This window comes from Cyprinus carpio, chromosome B25 (genome assembly GCF_018340385.1).
Source record: "Cyprinus carpio isolate SPL01 chromosome B25, ASM1834038v1, whole genome shotgun sequence".
Lineage (NCBI taxonomy): Eukaryota > Metazoa > Chordata > Actinopteri > Cypriniformes > Cyprinidae > Cyprinus > Cyprinus carpio.
The window spans coordinates 4,186,067-4,207,624 of NC_056621.1; the positions used below are offsets into that span (position 1 = coordinate 4,186,067).

The 21,558-nt window shown below is 37.4% G+C and overlaps 3 protein-coding genes across 10 annotated transcripts in view; 2 read left to right on the forward strand and 1 right to left on the reverse strand.

The window, feature by feature from the left end:
* si:ch211-272n13.3 (ankyrin repeat domain-containing protein 26) overlaps nt 1–1,348 on the reverse strand; it is a 35,842-nt gene extending 34,494 nt beyond the window's left edge. Inside the window, 2 exon segments of the mRNA XM_042752755.1 lie at nt 235–528; nt 1,018–1,348. Coding sequence (XP_042608689.1) covers nt 235–431 — 197 coding nt within the window. The 5' untranslated portion in view covers nt 432–528; nt 1,018–1,348.
* Nucleotides 1,349–1,499: 151 nt separating this feature from the next.
* On the forward strand, nt 1,500–13,067 carry LOC109099130 (inner centromere protein). Of its 7 annotated transcripts, none has more exons than XM_042753004.1 (21): nt 1,500–1,574; nt 2,303–2,452; nt 2,839–2,946; nt 4,466–5,067; nt 5,266–5,317; nt 5,434–5,506; nt 6,103–6,232; nt 6,323–6,350; nt 6,438–6,525; nt 6,740–6,877; nt 7,011–7,028; nt 7,835–7,944; nt 8,053–8,176; nt 8,839–8,961; nt 9,488–9,675; nt 9,767–9,863; nt 10,059–10,151; nt 11,707–11,790; nt 11,893–11,985; nt 12,248–12,395; nt 12,507–13,067. In XM_042753004.1, exons 2-21 carry the CDS (start codon nt 2,313–2,315, stop codon nt 12,689–12,691), a joined length of 2,622 nt encoding a protein of 873 aa, XP_042608938.1. In that variant the 5' UTR covers nt 1,500–1,574; nt 2,303–2,312; the 3' UTR covers nt 12,692–13,067. The 7 variants fall into 7 exon arrangements, with proteins under 7 accessions (XP_042608938.1, XP_042608937.1, XP_042608943.1 ...); XM_042753003.1 differs by having other exon boundaries at nt 1,540–1,697; XM_042753009.1 differs by having other exon boundaries at nt 1,540–1,697; nt 9,767–9,842.
* Nucleotides 13,068–14,441: 1,374 nt separating this feature from the next.
* Nucleotides 14,442–21,497, forward strand: prnprs3 (prion protein, related sequence 3). Of its 2 annotated transcripts, XM_042752757.1 has the most exons (3): nt 14,442–14,607; nt 18,552–18,905; nt 18,942–21,497. In XM_042752757.1, the coding sequence occupies exons 2-3, from the start codon at nt 18,554–18,556 to the stop codon at nt 20,141–20,143; spliced, it is 1,554 nt and encodes a 517-aa protein (XP_042608691.1). In that variant the 5' UTR covers nt 14,442–14,607; nt 18,552–18,553; the 3' UTR covers nt 20,144–21,497. The 2 variants fall into 2 exon arrangements, with proteins under 2 accessions (XP_042608691.1, XP_042608690.1); XM_042752756.1 differs by having other exon boundaries at nt 14,444–14,607; nt 18,552–21,497.
* Nucleotides 21,498–21,558: the final 61 nt, after the last annotated feature.

Here is a 21,558-nt window from a genome sequence, read left to right on the forward strand (position 1 = left end):
AACTACTGGCCAAATCCATATTGCTGAGCCCTGAAGGAGAAGTCTGATGGTGACAACTGGGCCGCATCAAACAAACTTTCTATCTTAAGTCTAAGTTTAAGATCTAACCAGGTTCAATCTGGCAAGTGCCAAGTTCAATCTTCCATCTGAAAATCACTGTCGGTGGTAAGAGTCCATATTTACACTTTGCTTTGTCCACTACAAACAAAACAGTTGCAGTTCATCAACCATTACCTGTTTTCCTTATCCAGCTGGTTTAAATCATTCTTTTTGGCCAGCTGTCTGAGTTTGACCACATCTCCGCTGAGCGCAGCCTTGTGGACCTTCCCGAGGTCTTTTTCCTTCACATCATAGCTGGCCGACAGCACGCTCCCAGTCTCCGAGGGGCCGGGGGAGCCCTTCTTCTTCTTGAAGTTGAATATTTTCTTCATGGTCTGTGACGGTGCATCTCCATCAGCGGACTGTCCTTTCCCTGAGCTTCAGGTTCTGATCACCTTGCATGTCTCGTCCATCCTCTAAAAATAAATCCTGCAAAGAGGATTAGAGTTATTTAATAATGACAGAAGCACAGCTCAGTCTGTCGTGTGCACGTTTAGTTTGCTGTCCTTGCGAGACTTCTGTTTGATTTATTAAAACAGACAGAACAAAGTGTATTATAAACCTCATATAAAAAGACACTGTGGTCAAAAACCATGCTTTGGTGGCAGTATCAGATGATAATATCATGGTATTTTATTCATATAGCATGGTGTTTACAAGGTACTTTTGAAAACACCATTATTATTATAAATCACTGGTTTCATATTGAATAAGCTAAAAACCAGCTAACTATAGAACAATATATTGTATTATAATCAAATGCGACAAACAAAGCGCATATAAACAGTCGTTTAAATAAAAATGTAATATATTTACATTGTTTAGAAAAGCTTATAATCTAAGAGTGATCAGATCACCTCATCATTTTAATCTGCTAAAATAACAATGATAGTCAACAATGCGAGTTTACAAACTCACCTACATTGTCGTTTCAGTACGGGGCGTCTATTATTTGTATTTTAAACGAAAAATAAAACACGAAAAGATTACAAATGATGCTCGTTATCGAGTAAGACACATCGGGTCTGCGCGAACGAGGAGCCGTTTACGACGCTAGCAAGCTAGCTGCTTCTGTTACCATGGTAACAGTGTGAAGCTCGTATTGTATCCTTATAATGAATTCTAATTTTTTTTTACTACATACAAAACGGTTGAGAAATTTCAAGAACTATTGTGAATAAAAAAATGTTAAACTTTCAAGCTGATCTAGTTTTATGTTTAATAACATCAAAGCACGGAACTCGTTACGTTTTGCTCCGTTTTCACACGGAATGTCAAACACACGTCACGATGGAGGCGGGGACTTCGCCGCTCTCTTCCTGTATTGGACGGTTTGAATCAATGACAGACATGCGTATAATCCAATGACAGCACAGCTCGAATTTTCCTTGATTGTGATTGGCCGAGTTCGCATTTTTTTCAACTATTTAAACCGCTTTGAGCGGGTGGCAGGAAAACAAGAGACAGCGAGTGAAGTAAGTTAGTTTGTAATGTTAAATTAGCATCTAATGTTTATCAACAGAATAGAAGCCAGGATTATAACTTTGGGTCATCAAGTCTTTGATTTTGCAGTGCTATCGTGCAAACAGGCTACAGAGGTAACGTTAGATGCCGTTTTAAAATGTACTAAACTGCTAATTAGATTAGCTAGGTAGGCTAAGGATTCGTAATAAGGTCAGAAATAAACTTACATTTGAGTTATTCGCATGTTATTTTGTGTAAATGTAATATCCTTACGTCATAAATGTAACTTAATATCTGTTGGTTTATCTTATTCAAGCATGTGCATCCGCGGCTGTGTTTGGACTGAGACCGGAATAAAGATTTCATTTATAAAAGCGTAATTAGATTCAATGTGTTTACACGTGACTGTAGAAAAAAAAGCGCTTGAAAGTTTGTTAGTCATAAATGTTTAGTACGCAGTGATCTACCTGGATGCAAATGGGCCTTTTGCTCTTTGTTGTCAAGTTTGCCACGAAAAAGCAAATGCATGATTTTCCATTTCCCTTAAACACCTTGAGTTATCTAAACGAGTGTGTTTTCAAACTGACAGCTTGGGAATAGTGCCCAGTGGAGACATAAAGTAAAGTAGTTTGTGATCATTTGCATGCAAATTGATTTTGTCCCCCAAAATGCCACTGTTTCCACTTCACAGATTGGCTTTATTCGTCAGTATTGCAGATCTTTCACGGTGTATTTTCAGGGGCACCACCATGAGTTCCTTGCCGGAGACCACGCGCTCCCTCATGGAGGTTTTTAATGGGAAACTGCAGGATTTTACTAATGCAATTGATAATGTCCACATGGTGTGGCTGGAGGAGATCCAGCAGGAAGCTCATCGCATGTTTTCCAGGTGAGAGACACTGTAAATGTGAGGTGGAGTATGTTTTACCCTTCATACTGTTGTTATATTCTGTCACTTATCACTCAGTTATTATCCTCCAACATGTTCTGTCCAAAAGCCTTTATCTATGAAAGCTTGTGCTGGTTTTAACCCTGTGAGAGAACTTTTTTTTGTATTCAGTTAACTCTTTTGAAGAGATTTTTAACAAAGTTAAGCCAAATACAGTTTTAGAGCATACAGCGAAAATAAACTGTAAAATACCTGATAATCAGGTGATAAATTCTTCTTGCTGTGAAAATAGCCACAGAAGCTGGCATGGCATTAAAATAAAAAAAGCAGCAAACTATTCAGGTTGTTAGACATGCTAATAAAGAACATGTTTGGTTGTGCTGCAGTGACTTCAGCACCGAGCCAGAACTCATGCCAAAGACTCCGTCACAGAAAAAGACAAACCGCAGGAAGCGAGTGTCGATGGAGCTCAATGAGTCTCGCAGCAAAAGACGGTAAGGGTTTTCACAGTCTTCTATTTGTACATAATGTGTGTGCATTGTGTACATCTATTATGTCGGTATATATATATATATATATATATATATCTAAATGTTTACTATATATATATAATATATATATATATAGATATATATATATATATATATATATATATATATATATATATATATATATATATATACAGTAAACATTTAGATATTTATATTAATATAACTTATATTATGTATAAAAATATTTAAAATAAATGTAAAATTTTTCTTAAATATATACATGCATGTGTTTTTATATATACAGTACAGACCAAAAGTTTGGAAACATTACTATTTTTAATGTTTTTGAAAGAAGTTTCTTCTGCTCATCAAGCCTGCATTTATTTGATCAAAAATACCGAAAAAACAGTAATATTGTGAAATATATTATTACAACTTAAAATAATAGTTTTCTATTTGAATATACTTTAAAAAAATTATTTATTCCTGTGATGCAAAGCTGAATTTTCAGCATCATTACTCCAGCCTTCAGTGTCACATGTAACATCCCAGTCTATCACATGATCATTTAGAAATCATTATAATATTCTGATTTATTATGAGTGTTGGAAACAGTTCTGCTGTCTAATATATTTGATGAATAAAAGGTTAAAAAGAACTGCATTTATTCAAAAAAAAAAAAAAATCTAATATATATTCTAATAATATATTTTCTTTACTATCACTTTTTTCAATTTAACACATCCTTGCTGAATAAAAGTATTGATTTTATTTAAAAAAAAAGAAAAAAAAAATTACTGACCCCAAATTACTGACCAGTAGTGTATATTGTTATTACAAAATATTTATATTTTAAAAACATAGCTTCTTTTTTTTCTTTTTTTTACTTTTTATTCATCAAAGTATCCTAAAAAAGTATCACATGTTCTGAAAAAATATTAAGCAGCAGAAATGTTTCCAACTTTGATAATGAATCATCATATTAAAATGATTTCTAAAGGATCATGTGATAATGATCCTAAAAATTCAGCTTTTCATCACAGAAATAAATGATAATTTAAAGTATAATAAATTTAACAATTATTTTAAATTGTAATAATATATCACAATATTACTTTTTTTTTTTTTTTTTTTTTTTTTTTTTTTTTTTTTTCTTTATTTTTGATCAAATAAATGCAGGCTTGATGAGCAGAAGAAACTTCTTTCAAAAACATTAAAAATAGTAATGTTTCCAAACTTTTGGTCTGTACTGTACATATATTTGTGGCTTTTCTTAATTTTCAAACGTGAAACATCAGCTTTTGTTGCTTGTGAACTTTAAGCTTCTCTTTACAAATCTATTTAACTTCACAAATCTATAATTTTATGATTAGTTGTGCAGACCTACGTTCCCGTAGCTCAACAGTAAAGCAAAGGTCATGGGTTTGATTCCCAGGAAATGCAAACTCAAATTAGCAGATTTTTTTTTTTTTTTTTTTTTAACTCATACAATGTAGTATATGCTGTCATTGTCTCTCTGTAGTTTCTCCAAGGGGAAACGCAGCAACCTGCGTCGCTCTTCGGTCCAGATGACCCTGATCACCGTCTCTGAACTTGTTACGCCACACGTGCCGAGCGACAGCTCTGAGAGCCTGATGGAGGAACCTTCTCACCGCACACGTCGCAACAAAACCACTGCCCCGACTGAAACCGACCCGGTCAAGCGCAGCACCCGTAACAAAGGTGGCGCCAAAGCTAAGGACGTGGAAGAAGTGGCAGAGAGCATGTCAGATGTGAATGAACCCATTGAGGTGCAGGATTCAAGCTCCAATCAGGATCAGAACCTGGTGTCTGAAGCCGTGGTTAAGATTCCCTCCTCGGAGCGTCTGAGTGCAGATTTGCTGCTGAACGCTGGCGTGTCTCCGGGCCGATCTGCTAATAAAATCCCCATCGCTGCATTTGGGTTGCAGACGACACCTCAGGGCTCATCTCGGACATCAGCTCGGCGCTCGCTGGTGGTACGCCGTTCTCTGGTGGGCCTCAGGCAGAGCATGACCCAGGAAGCTGTTCGCAGGGCATCCCGGCGCTCTTTCCTGAAGAAGAAAGCCAGACTGGGAAACTCGACCTGCAGCAGCTCTGTCAGCGGTGAGACTTCTACATTTACAGTCACTGCTAAAAACTAAACCCATATCGTTTTGAGGCACCAACTCCAATTGTAATATAATGGTTTGAGGTCGGTTCGAATGCCTTAATAGGATTTATTTATTGCTTTATCATTTGTGCTGTTTAAAGTGTTTGTTTCTTTGTTAGCTTTGTCATCTAAATCTTCATTGCTCTTTCCAGAAGACATCTGTATGGATGTTGAAACTGAGGAGATGGAGAACAAAGAAGAACAGTGAGTGCTTTTACTTTCTATTTCAGTTGTTGAATCATTTCTTCTGGGATTCAAACCCATAACCTTTCAGTTATCAGTCGAGATCTTTTGAACACTGTTTCACTGTTCTGTTTTAGGGCCGATGCACCGCAAATGGTCACTGAACCAGCTGCTGAAACCAAACCTGAACCAGAAATCGTCCAAACTGAGGTGAGAAGAACTTTATGCTGTGGTTTTTATTTACCTTTGCTAATAAAAGACACGAGCTAGATTTAAGGCCCATTCACAACAAGGACAATAACCATAAGGATAAAGTTTGATACATTTTTCTAAATTTAAGAATCGCATCAGAGCTGTAACTATGATACAGAGGAAGAATATAATTGATCACTTTCGAAGTTTTTGCCGCTGATGAACAATACAAACATGGACAGCAATCCATTGGACTGGATGATAATGATGATATCAGATCTATGTGTGGGGCACTGGCTGATTTCAGAGTGCTTGTGTATACAAAAATCTCACTGGATTATTACAGTTAATGGAAAAATTAATGTTTTGAAATGTAAACTGATATTTCCTACTGACACATTACAGCAAATATTGAAAAAAAAAAAACTGGCTTAAAACCACTTTTTTTTTTTTTTTTTTTTTTTGGTGAAAATAGTAATGGCCTAAAACTCTTGCACAGCACGCTATATTTATAGCTCTTAGTGTGATCAGGCCATAAGCAAACACAGCTGGTATGATGTTAGAAACTATTTTATTGCATATTGTAAATAACTGATGGCTGGGTGCTTTCATAGGAACTTGAACCCGAGAAGACTGAAGAAATGAAATCTAAGGTAAAAGATGAACTTCCAGAAGAGACTGCTGAATCTAGCACCACTGAGAACCATCGCTACACACGATCCATGGCCCGAACTTCAGAAACGGGTACGTGTCTAACAGATCTGCTGATATTAAAAACAGAGCATGTAATTGGGTTGACAAGTAAGGTTTCTATTTAATTTCCTGTAACAACAGATGGAGCAAGATCCAAAGGAGATGATCGGTGAGCAGTCTGCTAATTTGTTTTCTTCATTATAGTTGGTGGATTTATGCTGAGTGTTTTCTAATAGTCTTTGTGCTTTTCCATCAGGCCTAGTTGTTCAGGCTCAAAGCGTCATGCAGCTCAGGAAAGCACCACACCAAAGAAAAAACAATCCCCTCCGAAGAAGTGCCTCACGGTATGAGCATCTTGTCCAACCACCAAAACTAATCCATTATGAAGCCACAACAGTCTTGTTGAGAGTAAAAGCTTTCCACAGAATTCCACATTATGGTTATTTGTGGTTGTTTGCATTCTGTAAAAAGGATTTTGAATGATTTCTTGACGATTTGATTAGCAAGTCTTGGATCGGACCAGACAATCCATTGTGTCCATTTGTTGTGTCCCTGTAGAGTACTGCTCCACACATCCGATCATTCTTGCAAACGGTGCAGAAGAACCAGATGCTGATGACGACGCCTGGGTCTCTGGGCCGCAGCACCATCATAAAATCCTTCATCAAACAATCTGCCACCAAAACTGACACCAAGGTGAGCAGGGATGTTTTTGTATTTCAGAGTAGTCTAATATGTTTGGTCGCATTGACTATAAATATTTGCTAATGTGCTTCTCCAAGTAGAAGTAATTTAGTTGGTAATTGTTCTTCCTGTCTTTCCCCCTCAGTTGGGCTCTGGCTCTGTGGTGAGTATAAACAGTGAATCAAGACTGAGGTCATTTCCATGTCAGTCACAACTATTTATTTCTGTTTGTCTATCCCCGGGTTACGAGTGGCCATCTGTTTGTACTGTTCAAAAGTTTGGGGTTGGTAAGATGGTTTTTAAAGAAATGAATGCTTTTATTCAGCAAGTTTCCATTAAACTGATCAAAAATGACAGTGAAGACATTTATAAATAATTCAAACCATTTTTATTTTAAATGAATGCTGTTCTTTTGAACTTTATTAATCTAAGAGTCCTGGAGAAAATGTATCGCAGTCCACAACAAGACAACTGTTTTTAACATTGATAAAACATATATTTCTTCAGCAGAAAATCAGCATATTAGAATTTCTGAAGATCATGTGACACTGAAGACTGGAGTAATGATGCTGAAAATTCAGCTGCGCATCATAGACTTCTTTCAACAAATTTTTTAAAAATCTTACTGATCCCAAGCATTTGAACGGTAGTGAAACTCGTACTGAAATTCATTTAATAGGCACTGTCACTAAACTGAAATGACACTGTGACCGTACCATTCAGAATTTGTCACATTAACCTCATCACTCAGGTGGTGTGTGGACTGTTTGGGGAAGTTCACATTCGTCCCTTTTTGTGTCTGAGACATTAGCAAGAAATCTGTCTGTTTTTAATCAGTTTCTCACGTAAAGCAAAAAAACTTAACTTAGCTTCCATCATCCTTGTTTGAAACCTCAGTCACTCACTTAATTGCTGTAGGTTTTTTTTTTTATTTAAATGGGCACTCTAAAATGACCACTTTTCCTCCAGGAGCGAGAACGGCAGAAGTGGGACGCCTTGAACAAGAAAATAGAACAAGAGAATGAACGAAAGAAAAAGATTGAGGAGGAGAGACGAAAGAAACAGGAAGAAATGAAAAGGTGTGTTTGCCACTGATCGATTTGGTGCTATTTAATGAATCCAAATTATTAATCTAGTTTAAGTGTGAATGCAAATCAGGACTCAAAAGTGAATTCTGTCCGTTTTAGGAAGCGGGACGAGCGTTTGAAACGGGTTGTTGAGGCTCGAGTGAAAGGTGAAAAGGAAAAGGAGCAGCAAAAGAAAAAGAAGATTGAAGAAAAGTTGGCACAGCTGGAGAAGAAAAATGATATGGTACTTAAGCAACCCTCCGAGTAAATCACTCACATATGCGACTAAATCTTCACTCTGGGCGACTAAATGATGTCTAATATTAGCCAAGGGCTTTATAATTTCTTAGATTTTACTTGCCAGTGTGTGAGTTGGACGCTAAGTATAAGTTTTTGCACAGATATATTTTCACTCGCCGAACACTGACTGAGCGCTTCAGAGTTTCTCCGTCAAGTGATCTGTTATTTTTCAGTTCATCTGAACGGATGCGCAGTGCACCTGTATTTGATGTACCATAAACTCTAGTGTAAAGGCGCACACCTCAAAATGAGTAAAATTGGGGAAATTTTTTTTGAAAAAATATATTCAGCCTTCGGCTCTGTAGCTTCAGCCAAGAGTTTTCATTTCGGTGTAACCCTAATTGTCATAATATCATATTATAGTTCTTGACTGACTGATGGTAAGTGTACTTGTTAAGTGTACTTGTATATAAAATAGTATATCAAATATTTCATATTAGTCAGGCGAGTAAACAAAATAATTTACAAGCTAATGTTGATTCTATTGCCAAGGTGCCCTTAGAGGGTTGTGAAGATCTTAAGACTCAGGGGAAACCCACACTAACTTTCTATTAAGTTGGAGTGTTTGATTTAAAGTTTGTTTTTGTTTTTCTCTCTCTCTCTCAGCTGCGTGTTGAGAGGTTGGCTGAGGAGAAAGCCAAGAGGAAGGTGGCCACTAAACGACAGGAAGAGCTAGAGCTCCGCAAGAAACAGGAGGAGGCAGCCAGACAGAAGAAACTTCAGCAAGTTGTAAGTCAACCTCAGCAATCAAAGTGGGGAGTCCGTGTTGAAAAATTCAAGTGTAGGTGATGGATAACCTCACATAATGGAAGTGTACTTTACAAACAAATTGTGTATTTATTCTTTTGCAACAACTTTCCTTTTCGATCAAATAATATCAAGCTTAATATGATTGATTTTTATATATTTACGTTTCTTATGCTCATCAATGCTGCATTTATTTAATCTAATAATGATTCTAGTTTGCTGCTCAAGAAACATTTATGATTATCAAAGTTGAAAACAGTTGTGCTGCTTTTTTTTGTGTTTTTCAGTATTCTTTGAATAGAAAGTTAAAAAGAACAGCATTTATTTGAAATGTAAATGCTACTGTGATAAGTGTTTTACTGTCACTTTGGATCAATTTAGTGCATTCATGCATAAAAGTGAAATTATATATTTTAATTATTTGTACTGATTCCAAACTTGTATAATTTGTTTTTATTTTTTGTAGCTAATTATAGTTAACCGTTTATATACTTGTCTTTTTGTTCAGGAGGAAGAGGAGCGGCGGCACCAGGAGATGCTGGCCAAACGCAAGGCTGAAGAGGAGCGAGAGAAGGCCCGCAAACTGGCCGAGGCCACACGTGCTCTGGAGCTGAAGAAGGAACAAGAGCGGGAGAAAGAGAGGGAGCAGGAAAGAGAACGCGAGCGGGAGCGAGAAAGACAGGCTGCAGCTGAGAAGTTGGTGTTCATTTTTTTTTTTTTGTGCCCTTGTTTGAAATGAAAGCATGACATTCAGAGTTACTAAATTCACATGTTTGTGTCTTTGCAGAGAAAGACTAGAGAGAGAGAAGGCTATTGCTCTTCAGAAGGAACTGGAGAGAGCAGCCAGAGAGAAAGAGAGGATGGAGATGGAGAAGAGGAAGATGGTAAGGATTTTGTTGTTTGTTGTCCTAATGACTTTACTGTTATTTTAGTCACAAAATATGCAACAAGGTGTGTTGATGGTTGGTTTTTCTGTTTCTATCATGTGGAACGCCACTGGATCCACCCCCAATGTGTAGGACACTTGTGTTACATAACAATCCCATAATCTCATCAAATTTGTTTGTTCCTTTTAACAGGAAGAGCAGCGGAAGGCTGAAGAGGAGAGGGAAGCCCAACAGAAACGTGTGGCTGCAGCCTCAGCCCCGGCGCCCCCTACAGTTACAGCACAGGTAATTACCAACAGCTAAAGTCAATTATCCTTGTTTTTTAGTATTATTTATTATATATTCCTATCCACCTTTTTACAATTTACAAATTTACAATATCAAGCAGCAAAACTAACTGTTTTGTACAGCTACAAATAGCTGGACGCGGATGAGACTGGAAGCTAGACCCATATAATTTACACATGGCCGCGCCCATTTTTACGGCAAGAGAAGGGTGGATAGTATTTAGTAACTTTGAATTAGCTTTTACATGTACTTTTTAGGTTTGTGCATTTGTCCTTTTTATTGGTATAAATTTATGCGTGTAATTTCTATATTTTTATTTTACTTTTTTCCATTTTATTTTAGTAACTTATTTTAATGTAGTAATTTTACCACTTCAACTAACTTCAGTTAGTTACTAATTCAATATTTCTCATTTTGCTTAAGTTATTCATGTGATTTATAATTTGTTTATTTTTACCTAACAATATCAACACTGGCCTTGTAGGCAGCGTTTTGTGGAAAAATAAAACTAAATTTAAAAATGTGTGTGTACATTGGGGAAATTATTTAATTTGATCCCCTGCTGATTTTGTAAGTTTGCCCACTTATGAAGAAATGAAGGGTCTTTTTTTTTTTTTTTTTTTTTTTTTTTTTTTTTTTTATGGTAGGTTTTATTTTAACGGATAGAGACAAAATACTGACCGAAAAATACACTTTATATAAAGGTTAGAGATTGATTTGCATTTCAGTGAAAAAAAGTGTTTGATCCCTTACCAACCAGCAAGAATTCTGGCTCCCACAGGTTGGTTATGTGCCCATGTGGAACACCGATTAGTCCTGTCACTTTAAGAAGTTACTCCTAATCTCAGTTTGTTAGGTGTATAAGACACCTGTCCATACAATCTGTATCTTCCATTCCAACCTCTCCCACCACTATGGATAAGTGTTCCTGTGGCTCAGTGGTAGAGCATTGCGTTAGCACCGCAAAAGGCTGTTAATTCGATTCCCAGGGGAACACATGTTAGGTATAAAAAAATAAATTAAAAAAAAAAGTATAGTGTAATCACTATAAGTCGCTTTGGATAAAAGCGTCTGCTAAATGCATAAATGTAAATGGTCAGATGAGACCAAAATTGAGCTCTTTGGCCTTAACTCGACTCGCTGTGTTTGGAGGAAGAGAAATGCTGAATATGACCCCCCAAGAACACCATCCCTACAGTCAGTCATGCTTTGGGGCTGTTTTTCTGCTAAGGGTACAGGACGACTTCACCACATTGAGGGACAAATAGTGGGCAAACTTACAATATCAGCAGGGGATCAAATAAATATTTTCCCCTGTGTGTGTGTGTATAGATAGATAGATGGATGGATATAGATAGATATATAATATGTATGTGTGTGTATAGATAAGGATGGCAAACATGCTTGTGTAGATTTTAATTTTTTTTGTGTGTATATAATTTTTTTTTTTTTTTTTTTTTTTTTTTTTTACTATTCATGCATGCATTTTATTTATAATTTTATATTTGGTCCTTTCCAAATCCATTTGAAATGGTTTTTGTCAAATTAACAGGTCTCTGCCGCAAAAACACAAGCTAACATACTCAACACAACTATAACTAAGAGTTCAGCTTTAAACAAGACTGTAGATATTGAGGTAATGCCTATGCTTTCTTTTTGTTCATTTTTGTTGTACTAAATGCCAAGCATTTAATAAATATGCATCTAATATTTACTAAAGCTCTTATTCCATCCACAGAACTCTGTTCTAAATACTCCAGTTGGGAAAGGAGCTGCTCACAATAAGACCGTAGATCTCGGACCTGGACTCAACGTGACCATGGACATTGAGGTGAGGTCACGGCAACAGTTATGTGTCTTTTTCCCCTGCTGAAGGAGGGAATGTGTTGGAGAACATTACTAAGCACAGAATAGTTCCCAGAGAAGCAAAGCGATGAAGACTTAAATTTCCAGTTGGATATTTTTTTTTTTTTTTTTTTTTTTTTTCCTCATAATATAAGCCAATGAGGTCTTCCAACTTGAGGGGGAAAAAAACAACTCTTATGTCTGGAACAGCTGATTTCTGACCCCATCTCTTGTTTTATACTTCGCAGCAATCTCCACAATCATACCAGATCACCCCAAAGGGCCAGAAAGTGAATGTTTTAGTGAATCCTGAAGATTATGGCATGGACCAGAACAGTGATGATTCAACAGATGATGAATCTGCGCCCAAAAAACCCATCCCATCCTGGGCTGAGGGTATGTTTATTTGTGGTTACCGTTTACGTTATGTTCCATCTTTACCATCATAACTCTGTTCATGTTTATTTTGAACTATGTACTGTATTCCCCGAATGTGATGTTTTGCAGGTATGCAGTTGCAGCAAGCCGTCATGAAGCAATATTACAATCCACTAGATCTCCATGCACATTTTGGAGAACCTGAACCACCCAAACTGGAGGAGATCTTCAGGCGGACAAAACCTCGCTTCTTTAAACGCACTAGCTCTGCCGTCTGGCATTCTCCACCACGTTTGGGAAATCTGGACAATTAATAAGCAGAGGAATTTTTTTTTTTTTTTTCCTATTTTTGTTCTGTCGTCTTTTATGTTGTCTTTTTTTCACTTTGAGCTCACTTTAGAGTAGGTTAGACTGGGGAAAAAAAGAGCAGAATGTGTAATTTAGATTCCACAAAAGATGATGCCCATTCCCAGTTTCCTTTCGCTGAGGGCAGACTGGGAATGGGCTCAGTTTAATTTACCTGCTTTTTTTAAAAAAAGGAAAAAAAAGAAAAAAGGGACTACCTTGTCATAAATGTATTTAAATATAGCATTACATGTTATAAATTTGGAAGTAGCACGGGAGCTGCTACAAATGGGATGGGGATATAGAAATTTACACTGGACTGTTGATAAAAGGTATCATTTCAAAGTGTGTGTTTGATTTGAAAGGTCAGAAAACTAAATCTGGGTGCATCTGTTTGCATCTTTTACGATTCTTTGACAAAAAAAAACTCAAGGGAAAATGGTAGCATGTTCTGATTTCTTTGGTCATTCGTGTCACAGTGACATTTGAGTTTGCTGTAATTTAGGGAAGTATTTTTCTAGTATAGGAAGTTTCTTAAACTTTAAGGAATGTGCTCTTGTCAAACTTTACCACGACTTTGTTTCTAACTTGATCATTTACACAAGGGCAGGAAACAATAATCGGCTGGAAATAAAGAGCCACTTAGCTCTTTTTGAGAGAGACTGTTAGCTTACATTATAAAATCAACTTTTAAGTAGGCCTATATTTTAAAAATACTGAACCTAGTTATTTGATTTCATGTAACGGGATAGAATGGAGTGAGACAGACAACATTACACCACATTAAAAACATGAAATGCTTGGAATATTTCTAATTAAGCTAGTAAATTTTATAGACAAAGCTGAATTAGTCACATTCTCTCAAACTGGATTCGACAAATCGTTTTCTATCTTGAAAAGTGTGAATTCAACCCTAAAAGGGGCAACGTATCCTTGAGAAGCAGTGAAAGTGTTGGTCTTATTGGTTTCATTTTGAAAGGGTGTTTGTGGTGAAGATTTGTATGAGGTGACTGGTTCTCCATTCTTTGCTTAACTCACAGGAAGCATTTAAAACTGCATGACCATCTATTCACCCTCTGATAAAAGTTGCTCTAGCTCACATTAGTGTTGTTACCATACCAAAATTAGCTAGCAAAGTGAGATTTCACTGTCACTTTGACAGAACATGATTGATTTTCATCCACACACACACACACACACAAAAAAAAAAGTTCTGTAGAGTATGGTGTAACCCAGTGGTTATTTTTGCTATAGTGCCCAAACAAAATCTCACAGGAACCATAATTATGATACCAGTTTCAAATTTGGATTCAAACTTCGATTTTATTGCAATTTTAGAGTGCAACATATTTTATACAATATATATAATAAAAATAGTATACTGTTATCTTTACTGTAAACGTAAACTTTTATATCTTTTTTTTATACTTTCTTTTTTTTTTACATAAATGCTGTCACTCCAGCAATTATGTGTATAAGATGGAAAATAGCAATACATTAATTTTCTGATGTCTCTTTATGGTTTTGACCTTTTTAGAGTTAAATTATTCAATAAAGACATGATAGTGGCATGAAAAGCTATTGCATACTGAAATGACCGTCAAAAAATGTGTACTTCTGGCTGTAAAATGTTTTGATTGACACTTGAAAGGATACGTTGAGAAAAAGCATTTACTTAATTATATAAGGGTTTGCCCAGAATATCCCCACGACAGTTCTGGTAAATTGTGTCAGAGGAAGGATTACGGACAATACGCATGCGCGGATGATCCCAGTTACACACCTCGTGAGCGCGCACGCCAGTGGAAAGTTTCCTCGTCACTGAAGGCGTCTTGCAGCCAAGGGACAACAATCACCAGGAGAACGCGCTGAAATCAACACGAAGGTAAGCTAGCGATCAAACCACGCTTATTATTAGAGTAAACAGAGCTGTTTGCGTTATGATTGGCCACTGGTTTATTGTAGCTATTCGTTTTGCTTCATAATAACAGGTGCAGTTGACGGTCACACGCCCAATAAAGTCCTGCTATTTAAAGTATTTGTGAAGTTACGCGCGACTAGCGGCCTGGTATTGTTTAGATCGATTATAAACTGGTATCTTGACACTAACGTTATACATATTTACATAATATATACAACACATTCCTCGCTCGCGTTTTAAATGATTTAGTAATATGTTGTATAAAAGGAAAATAAAATAAAAATGTTAATGTTGATATATATTGAATTTAGTTTGATATTGTCCGAGTTATTGAATAACGTTACTTAGATTTAATTTTGTACAGCGCATCTTTATAGCCATGAATACATGTCGGACATGGCCTCTGAACAATGATGGACATAACGTTACACACACACACTTACTGTACTGTTTTCATTCCTGTCAGTACACGTTTAGTCACGCAGGCTACTAAGAAACTCATTTGAACGTGATAACTGGTCTGTCTTAACTTGTTAAACTAAATCATTATTGAGAAATAATACAGGAGGACGCCACACCTTTTGTTAACATAAATCTGAGCACTGTAGGTGTGGCCGGGGATAGTTGTCACGGTTTTATGTAAAATTTGGTTAAAATTTGATTATTTTTGAGCATACAGACACAAACTATACACTCTAGACTTCAACCTTTAAACATTTAAATCGTTAATACAATGGGATAAAAATTTAAATGGTTCAAATTGACCCTATAGCAGGGAATGTTGTCACAATGCATGCAGAAAATTGTCACAATGGGCAAAAATATTAAAGGTAACAAAATTTCAACCATTGTTTTGACCAACATAGTATAATTAATGAATTCTATAATTTCTAAAAATTTTATAAACAAGTGACAACTTGCCCCACCCTAACACTTGTGGAAAATGCCCTTACACTGAGATTGCAGTTGAGTTAAAAGCCTTCATTTCCCTTCAACTCTTTCATTATGTTTGAATGTGTGTCAGTGTAGTTTCAATGTGTTAATTTGTTACCCTAACCATTTTAAAAACACGACAATGCTGGAATTTTAACTTGGAAGGTGGGACCATTTGAAAACCGAAATCATGCTAAAGAAAACGATTTATGTAATTGGAAGTTTGACTCAAATCATTTGAGTTACTGAGATATAGTCCCTGTGACAAATAGCCCCTGTGTCTTTTATATTGATTTATATACACTGACATATGGATTTATACATGCCCGTAGCCAGCTATGAGGTCCGGACCTCTGTAAATTTTTCATGCTCAAAAATAAATTTGTTCTCTAAATGACTAATCTGCTGTTTAAAACTCCTTATATGAGTGTCTGCATGTATAATTAGGTTTAGACAGCTTGCAGAGTGAACAAGGCATGAGAGAATTGTGAGTGAGGGTGCGGTCACAACGTGTTGCCAGATCCAGTTATTGTAAGTGTCTTGGGACTTGTCTTTTGTACTTTATAACGTTAATAGAGCGGGAAGTTGCAGTTAAGGGTTAGCGATATATTTATATTATTTTATTTACAAAAGATTTTAACTCATTTCGTTTTTTTTTTTTGTTTTTCTTTTATTTGTGCTACTTCCAAGCAATATCTGGCAACACTGCGGATGATCGCCAGAAATTGACAGTAATCAAAAAAGCCCACAAAGATGATGAAGATTGACAGGATATCACACTGTGTACGGCAAACGCAAAAAACAAACAAACAAAAAAAGACAAACCCTGTTGAAAATACCAGCATATGCTGGTTAGGTATGTTTTGATGCTGGTTTATGCTGGTCCTTCATAAACCAGCATCCCAGCGTCAAAACATACCTAACCAGCATATGCTTTTCTTTCAGCAGGGAAGAAACGGTTTATTATCTGTCAGAATCTTTAGCAGGAATACTATTATAAACAGCATAATTTAGTTGTACTACTGTAATAGGGCTATGTATTGTTGAATGAATAATAAACAGCTGATAAAATTATACACTGATAATGGTGCAATATGATATTATGCTCATGCTCATTCCTCCAAAACAGTGTATATAATGAGTTGTATGTGGGGTAATTATATTATAATTCCTAACCCCACCCCAGACCTCACAAATTTTCAGACCCTGGCTACGGCCATGGATTTATATACACTGACACACTTTTAAAGAATATGAAATTTTTCTAAATCTTATTAGTCTGTGTCACTATTTAACATGTTAATCAGGAAAAGTTCATGTAGCTCATTGAGGATGGTATAATTTTGTGCTTTATGACTCATTTCTTCATTTACTTTCTTCAAGAGGTTAAAAGTGAAACACTTCGTTCATTCGGGGCCGCCCAGCTTTCATTTACCTACTGCACATTCTAGAGCTTTATATAGTGTCTTACATGCATATATTTACACAATTTAGTGAATGTGTTTATGTGTACTACAAGACGTTGATAACCGGAGTCATATGAATGAGCCAATCCTCTTTACAGGTATGATGCAGTTTGAAATGGCTAGCTGTCACAGATACATTAATTTGAGATGCCGTTTAAGGCCCCGATCAGACAGAACAGGTTTTTTTTTTTTTTTTTTTTTTTTGCAGTGAGAGGCACCTTTTTTAAATTGTTTGCTATGACAGTGAGTTTTAGCCGCCTGTTCACCTCGTGTTTTTGCAGGAGAGCATTGAGCACAAGGAGTTGAAAAATAGCAACTCTACGCAGAAAAATGCTCGAAGTTATTCACCTTTTTTTTTTCTTTCCCCATTGTCCAGTCGAATGAATTGAGAGGCGGGTCTTCCGTTGTGACATGAGTTTACAGTTGCTTGGAAAGAAACTTGTGGTGGCTGTCGCGGGTTATCTGGAGCTGTTTTCTAAGGTTTCTATTAATATAACAGTTTAGTTAACAGCAAACCAAAGATTTAGAGTGCTCACGCTATAGGCTAATCCTTGATCCATAAACAAACTGCAGCACACTGCTCTTTTCTATATATATATATATATATATATATATATATATATAATATATATATATATATATATATATATATATATATATATAAATCAACCAAAAAAAGGCCAGTGCTGTGTGCTTCACGTTTTCAAACCTGAAAAACACGTGCTGTCTGATTAGGGCCTAAAAGCAAAAATATTTTGGTCAGTGAAGACTTTTCTGTTTCTGCTGGTCACAACCTCTCTCCTGACTTTCTGTCAGTGGAAATGTCATATCATGTAGCCTAGTTGCTGTTGTGTGCACACTACACGACGGATCAGCAACAGGGGGTCACACATTACACAACTTTTCATTCGGAAGAATCACAGACAACTCCACCTTGTCTACAAACTAAACACACACAACCAAACACAAACAGGAATTGAGACAGGAAATAATGTAAGATCACACATGAGACAGGCATTCTCCCACAAGAATGGATTTATTTCTGTCAAAAACTGTGAAGGAGAGAGTGGTTGCTTGCTGATGTTCTGTTGCAGGTCTATCATGACTTCTCCCAATGAACTTTCCCTTGCCCTGTATCTTGTTCTCTCATTAGTCGCAGGTCATTGCCGATGTCATTTCCAGTTAAAACACATTTTACTCTGCAGGACTGCGAGTTGCCGACAGGTCCAGATATTAAGCATGTCAAATATCTCTTGGGTATCTGCAACACATTGGTGCTTCTCTCAGATTGCGTCATTGATAACACACAATATGCGATTGTCACTCATGTGCAATGAGCACCAATTTTCCTCCATTTTGAGCATTTGTCAGCGATTTCCACAAAACTGTTGGCGAGTGAAAATCGGGGCTAAAATTATACAGTGTGTGCCTGGCATAAGTGAAACACCTCAACTGACAATTTTGAAAATGATTGCTTTTCATTGAACCTCTCTCTCTCTTTTTCAACAGAAATGGGTCGCCTAACAGTGCTATTACTCTGTCTTGCTCTTGTGGTATCAGTTGTGGCCAGACGAGGGGGTGGCGGTAAAGGTGGATTCAGTTGGGGAAAAAGTGGGGGGAGCTCATACAAAGGTGGAAGCAGCACAGGAAGCCGAAGTGGCAGCAGCAGTAGTAATAAAGGTACTTCATCACGTGGGACACACTCGTCCCCTGGAAACTATCCTCGCCAACCTCAAGTACCAAACCAGAATCCACCCCCCTACCCTGGTACTGGAGGCGGGTACCCGGGGCAGGGCAGATATCCACCAGCAGGCTCTAACCCAGGTCAAGGATACCCTAACCAAGGTAGCTACCCAGGGCGTGGTGGTTACCCGGCCCAAGGTGGTTATCCGGCTCAAGGTGGTTACCCGGCCCAAGGTGGTTATCCACAAGGTAACTACCCAGGGCGTAGTGGTTACCCAGGAGGAGGATCTTATCCAGGAGGAGGTTCATACCCCAACAGGAACCCTGGACAAGCCGGAGGATATGGACATCCTTACCCAGCTGGAGGCTCTTATCCAGGTTATCCAGTCCGGGGAGGTTCCAGCCCTAACCAGTTTGGTGGAGGTGTTGTAGGAGCAGGTGCAGGTGGATACCCTGCCGCGGCGCAATATCCTTACTGGAACCCCAACAACAAAATCATGAGCCCAGGCTACGGTGGCAACTATGGTAGTTATGGGTATGGCGGCAGATCACCTTTCGCCCAGTCAGTGCATAACATGGGTATGGCCCCTTCACATAAATCAAAGGGGTTTGGCAAGCAGGCAATTTTGGCGGCTGGGGCTGGGGCGGTGGGTGGTATGGCTCTGGGATATGGCCTCGGAAGATTCCCTCGCCCCCATTTCCATTTCCACAGCCCACAGGAGGAATACTACTACAATCACTATATGTACAGACGTTACGGCCAACCTCCCCCTGACGGTAACATGAACAGGCACTCTAACTCTCAAGGTGGAAACCCAGGCAATGCAGGATCGACCTCTGCTGGACAAGGAAACGTTAACCCTCATGACATCTTCCAGAATCCTCCACCACAGTCCTATGATAGCTTCATGGAGACGTGTGTGAAGAGGACAGACTTGCTCCGAGAGAAACCTGAAGGAACATCAAGGAGATCCACTGACGTTGTTGAGGTTCAAGAAGCAGAAGTAGCCAATGATCCTATTGGTACGCAAGAAAACGCCACAAGCAATAACAGCACTGCAGAAAGAGACACATCCGGAAGTTCTTTTTTTGTAACCTCAAAGCCGCCCAAAACACCCAGTCAGCCTCAAAAGAATACCCATGAAAGAAAAGCAGAAGCTGATGGTGATGAAGATGACACTGTTAGCATTATGGAGATAGGCTATCCTGCGCTAATTGAGCAAATGAAAGCACGACGTTGTGTCGAGCTGTACATGGTCTCTGTGGAACAGCATGCAGAAAAACAGCTGCAGTATCGCAGTAACATAGATGATAAAACTAGCAATGGTAGCGGTGACTTACCTGGACCCTTTGGCCATGGAGTCATGCTACTCTTTACTAGCATTCTGTCGCTCATCTTCATTTCCCTTCTACACTGAAATTCTAGAAAAGGTTACACATAAAGTCATTGAGTCAGACTGAGAAATGGATCGTTCGCACCCATCAAATTTTATCTGAGGAATTTGTCTTGGATGCTTAGAGACTTTGGACAAGGAATTCTTGAAAGACTAATTGAAGATTCAAAAGAAAGAATTTCTCACAATGACTCCTGTAAATTTACTCTACTAAATGAGCCACCTAACAATTTGTCATTAGCCCACATTTCATATCAATTTCCAAAGGAGCTAAAAATATTTGCATACAATTACTTTTACAATATTCCCCTTCCATCACTGCCACCTTCTTGCATGTTTTGGCATACACTAACTTCTCTTCTAAGACAGCATAACACATGAACCCTTTATTATCTACAATTTAAACAAAATTGTGCATGGCATTGGCATTTGACTTATTGTTTTCCACTGGCAACAGCAATCACAACAAACCATGACTATTTTGTTATAACATGGAATGGTGACTTCCAGCTCTTTTCTCATGATAGCACTCCTACTTGTGTAGAACATATGTAAAATTTTGTGTTGTAGTGTTATCTTTGATTGTTTGGACTGTTAATTTATGGATTCACTTTCTACTGATGTATTTATTTCTTTTAAATTATTATCATAGACATAATTTTAATGGTTTTTCACAGTCCACCACTGTTAGTTTTGTTATTTTTACTTTTTAGGGGCCGTTCACAATGAACATGTTTTTGCGTTCTACTCCATTGTTTTTCTGTATAAAATTGCACTAGATGGACATTTTTGACCATTTACACTTTTGCCGTAAAAACACATAAACACTGCATTTTTAGAATGCAGTGCCACATTAAAAGACATTCAAAGGTCTTGTGGTTTTTCATTCTATGTTCTTAAATTAAAAAACACTTTCTGTGTGAATGGCTTCTTAGTGAATGTTTTTGTGATCATAATAGTTTTTTTTTTTATTTTTTTATTTTTTTTTTTTACTCGGTATGTACAATAATCACCCCACTTGTCAGTTTTATTCATATCACACGTACAAGTACTATGACACTCATGCAGTTGAACTCAAAGGGGTTAGATAAAACAACATTTGATATAAAGCTGGATCTTTATCAGTAGATTGGTGCTATGGTTTCTCTGAATATTACTGCTGAACATTCAAGTAGATAATCAACCTAGCTTAGCACTTTGCTAAATCATTTATCTAAAAGGCCCATGGTGACCACCGGATGACCAGTAGAAGGCAAAACTTAACGCCTTTATTGTTGCTCAGCTGCATATGTATTGTTATGCCTTTGAGATGTTGTGAATGTTGAAAATGTGTATAATGTTACCCATTACTGCGATTAAAGTGATTAAATGCACCTTAGTTCTGTGTCTGCCTTTTTCAATTTTATATTTTTAGAAAAATCATAAGATGAAATGTTTTT

Coding starts and splice junctions, on each gene's coding strand:
- LOC109099130 (XM_042753004.1), top strand. CDS start 2,313: ATGAGTTCCTTGCCGGAGACCACGCGCTCCCTCATGGAGGTTTTTAAT. Junction 6,351..6,437: donor AGATCCAAAGGAGATGATCG/GTGAGCAGTCTG, acceptor CTTTTCCATCAG/GCCTAGTTGTTCAGGCTCAA. Junction 12,396..12,506: donor CATCCCATCCTGGGCTGAGG/GTATGTTTATTT, acceptor GATGTTTTGCAG/GTATGCAGTTGCAGCAAGCC.
- prnprs3 (XM_042752756.1), top strand. CDS start 18,554: ATGGGTCGCCTAACAGTGCTATTACTCTGTCTTGCTCTTGTGGTATCA.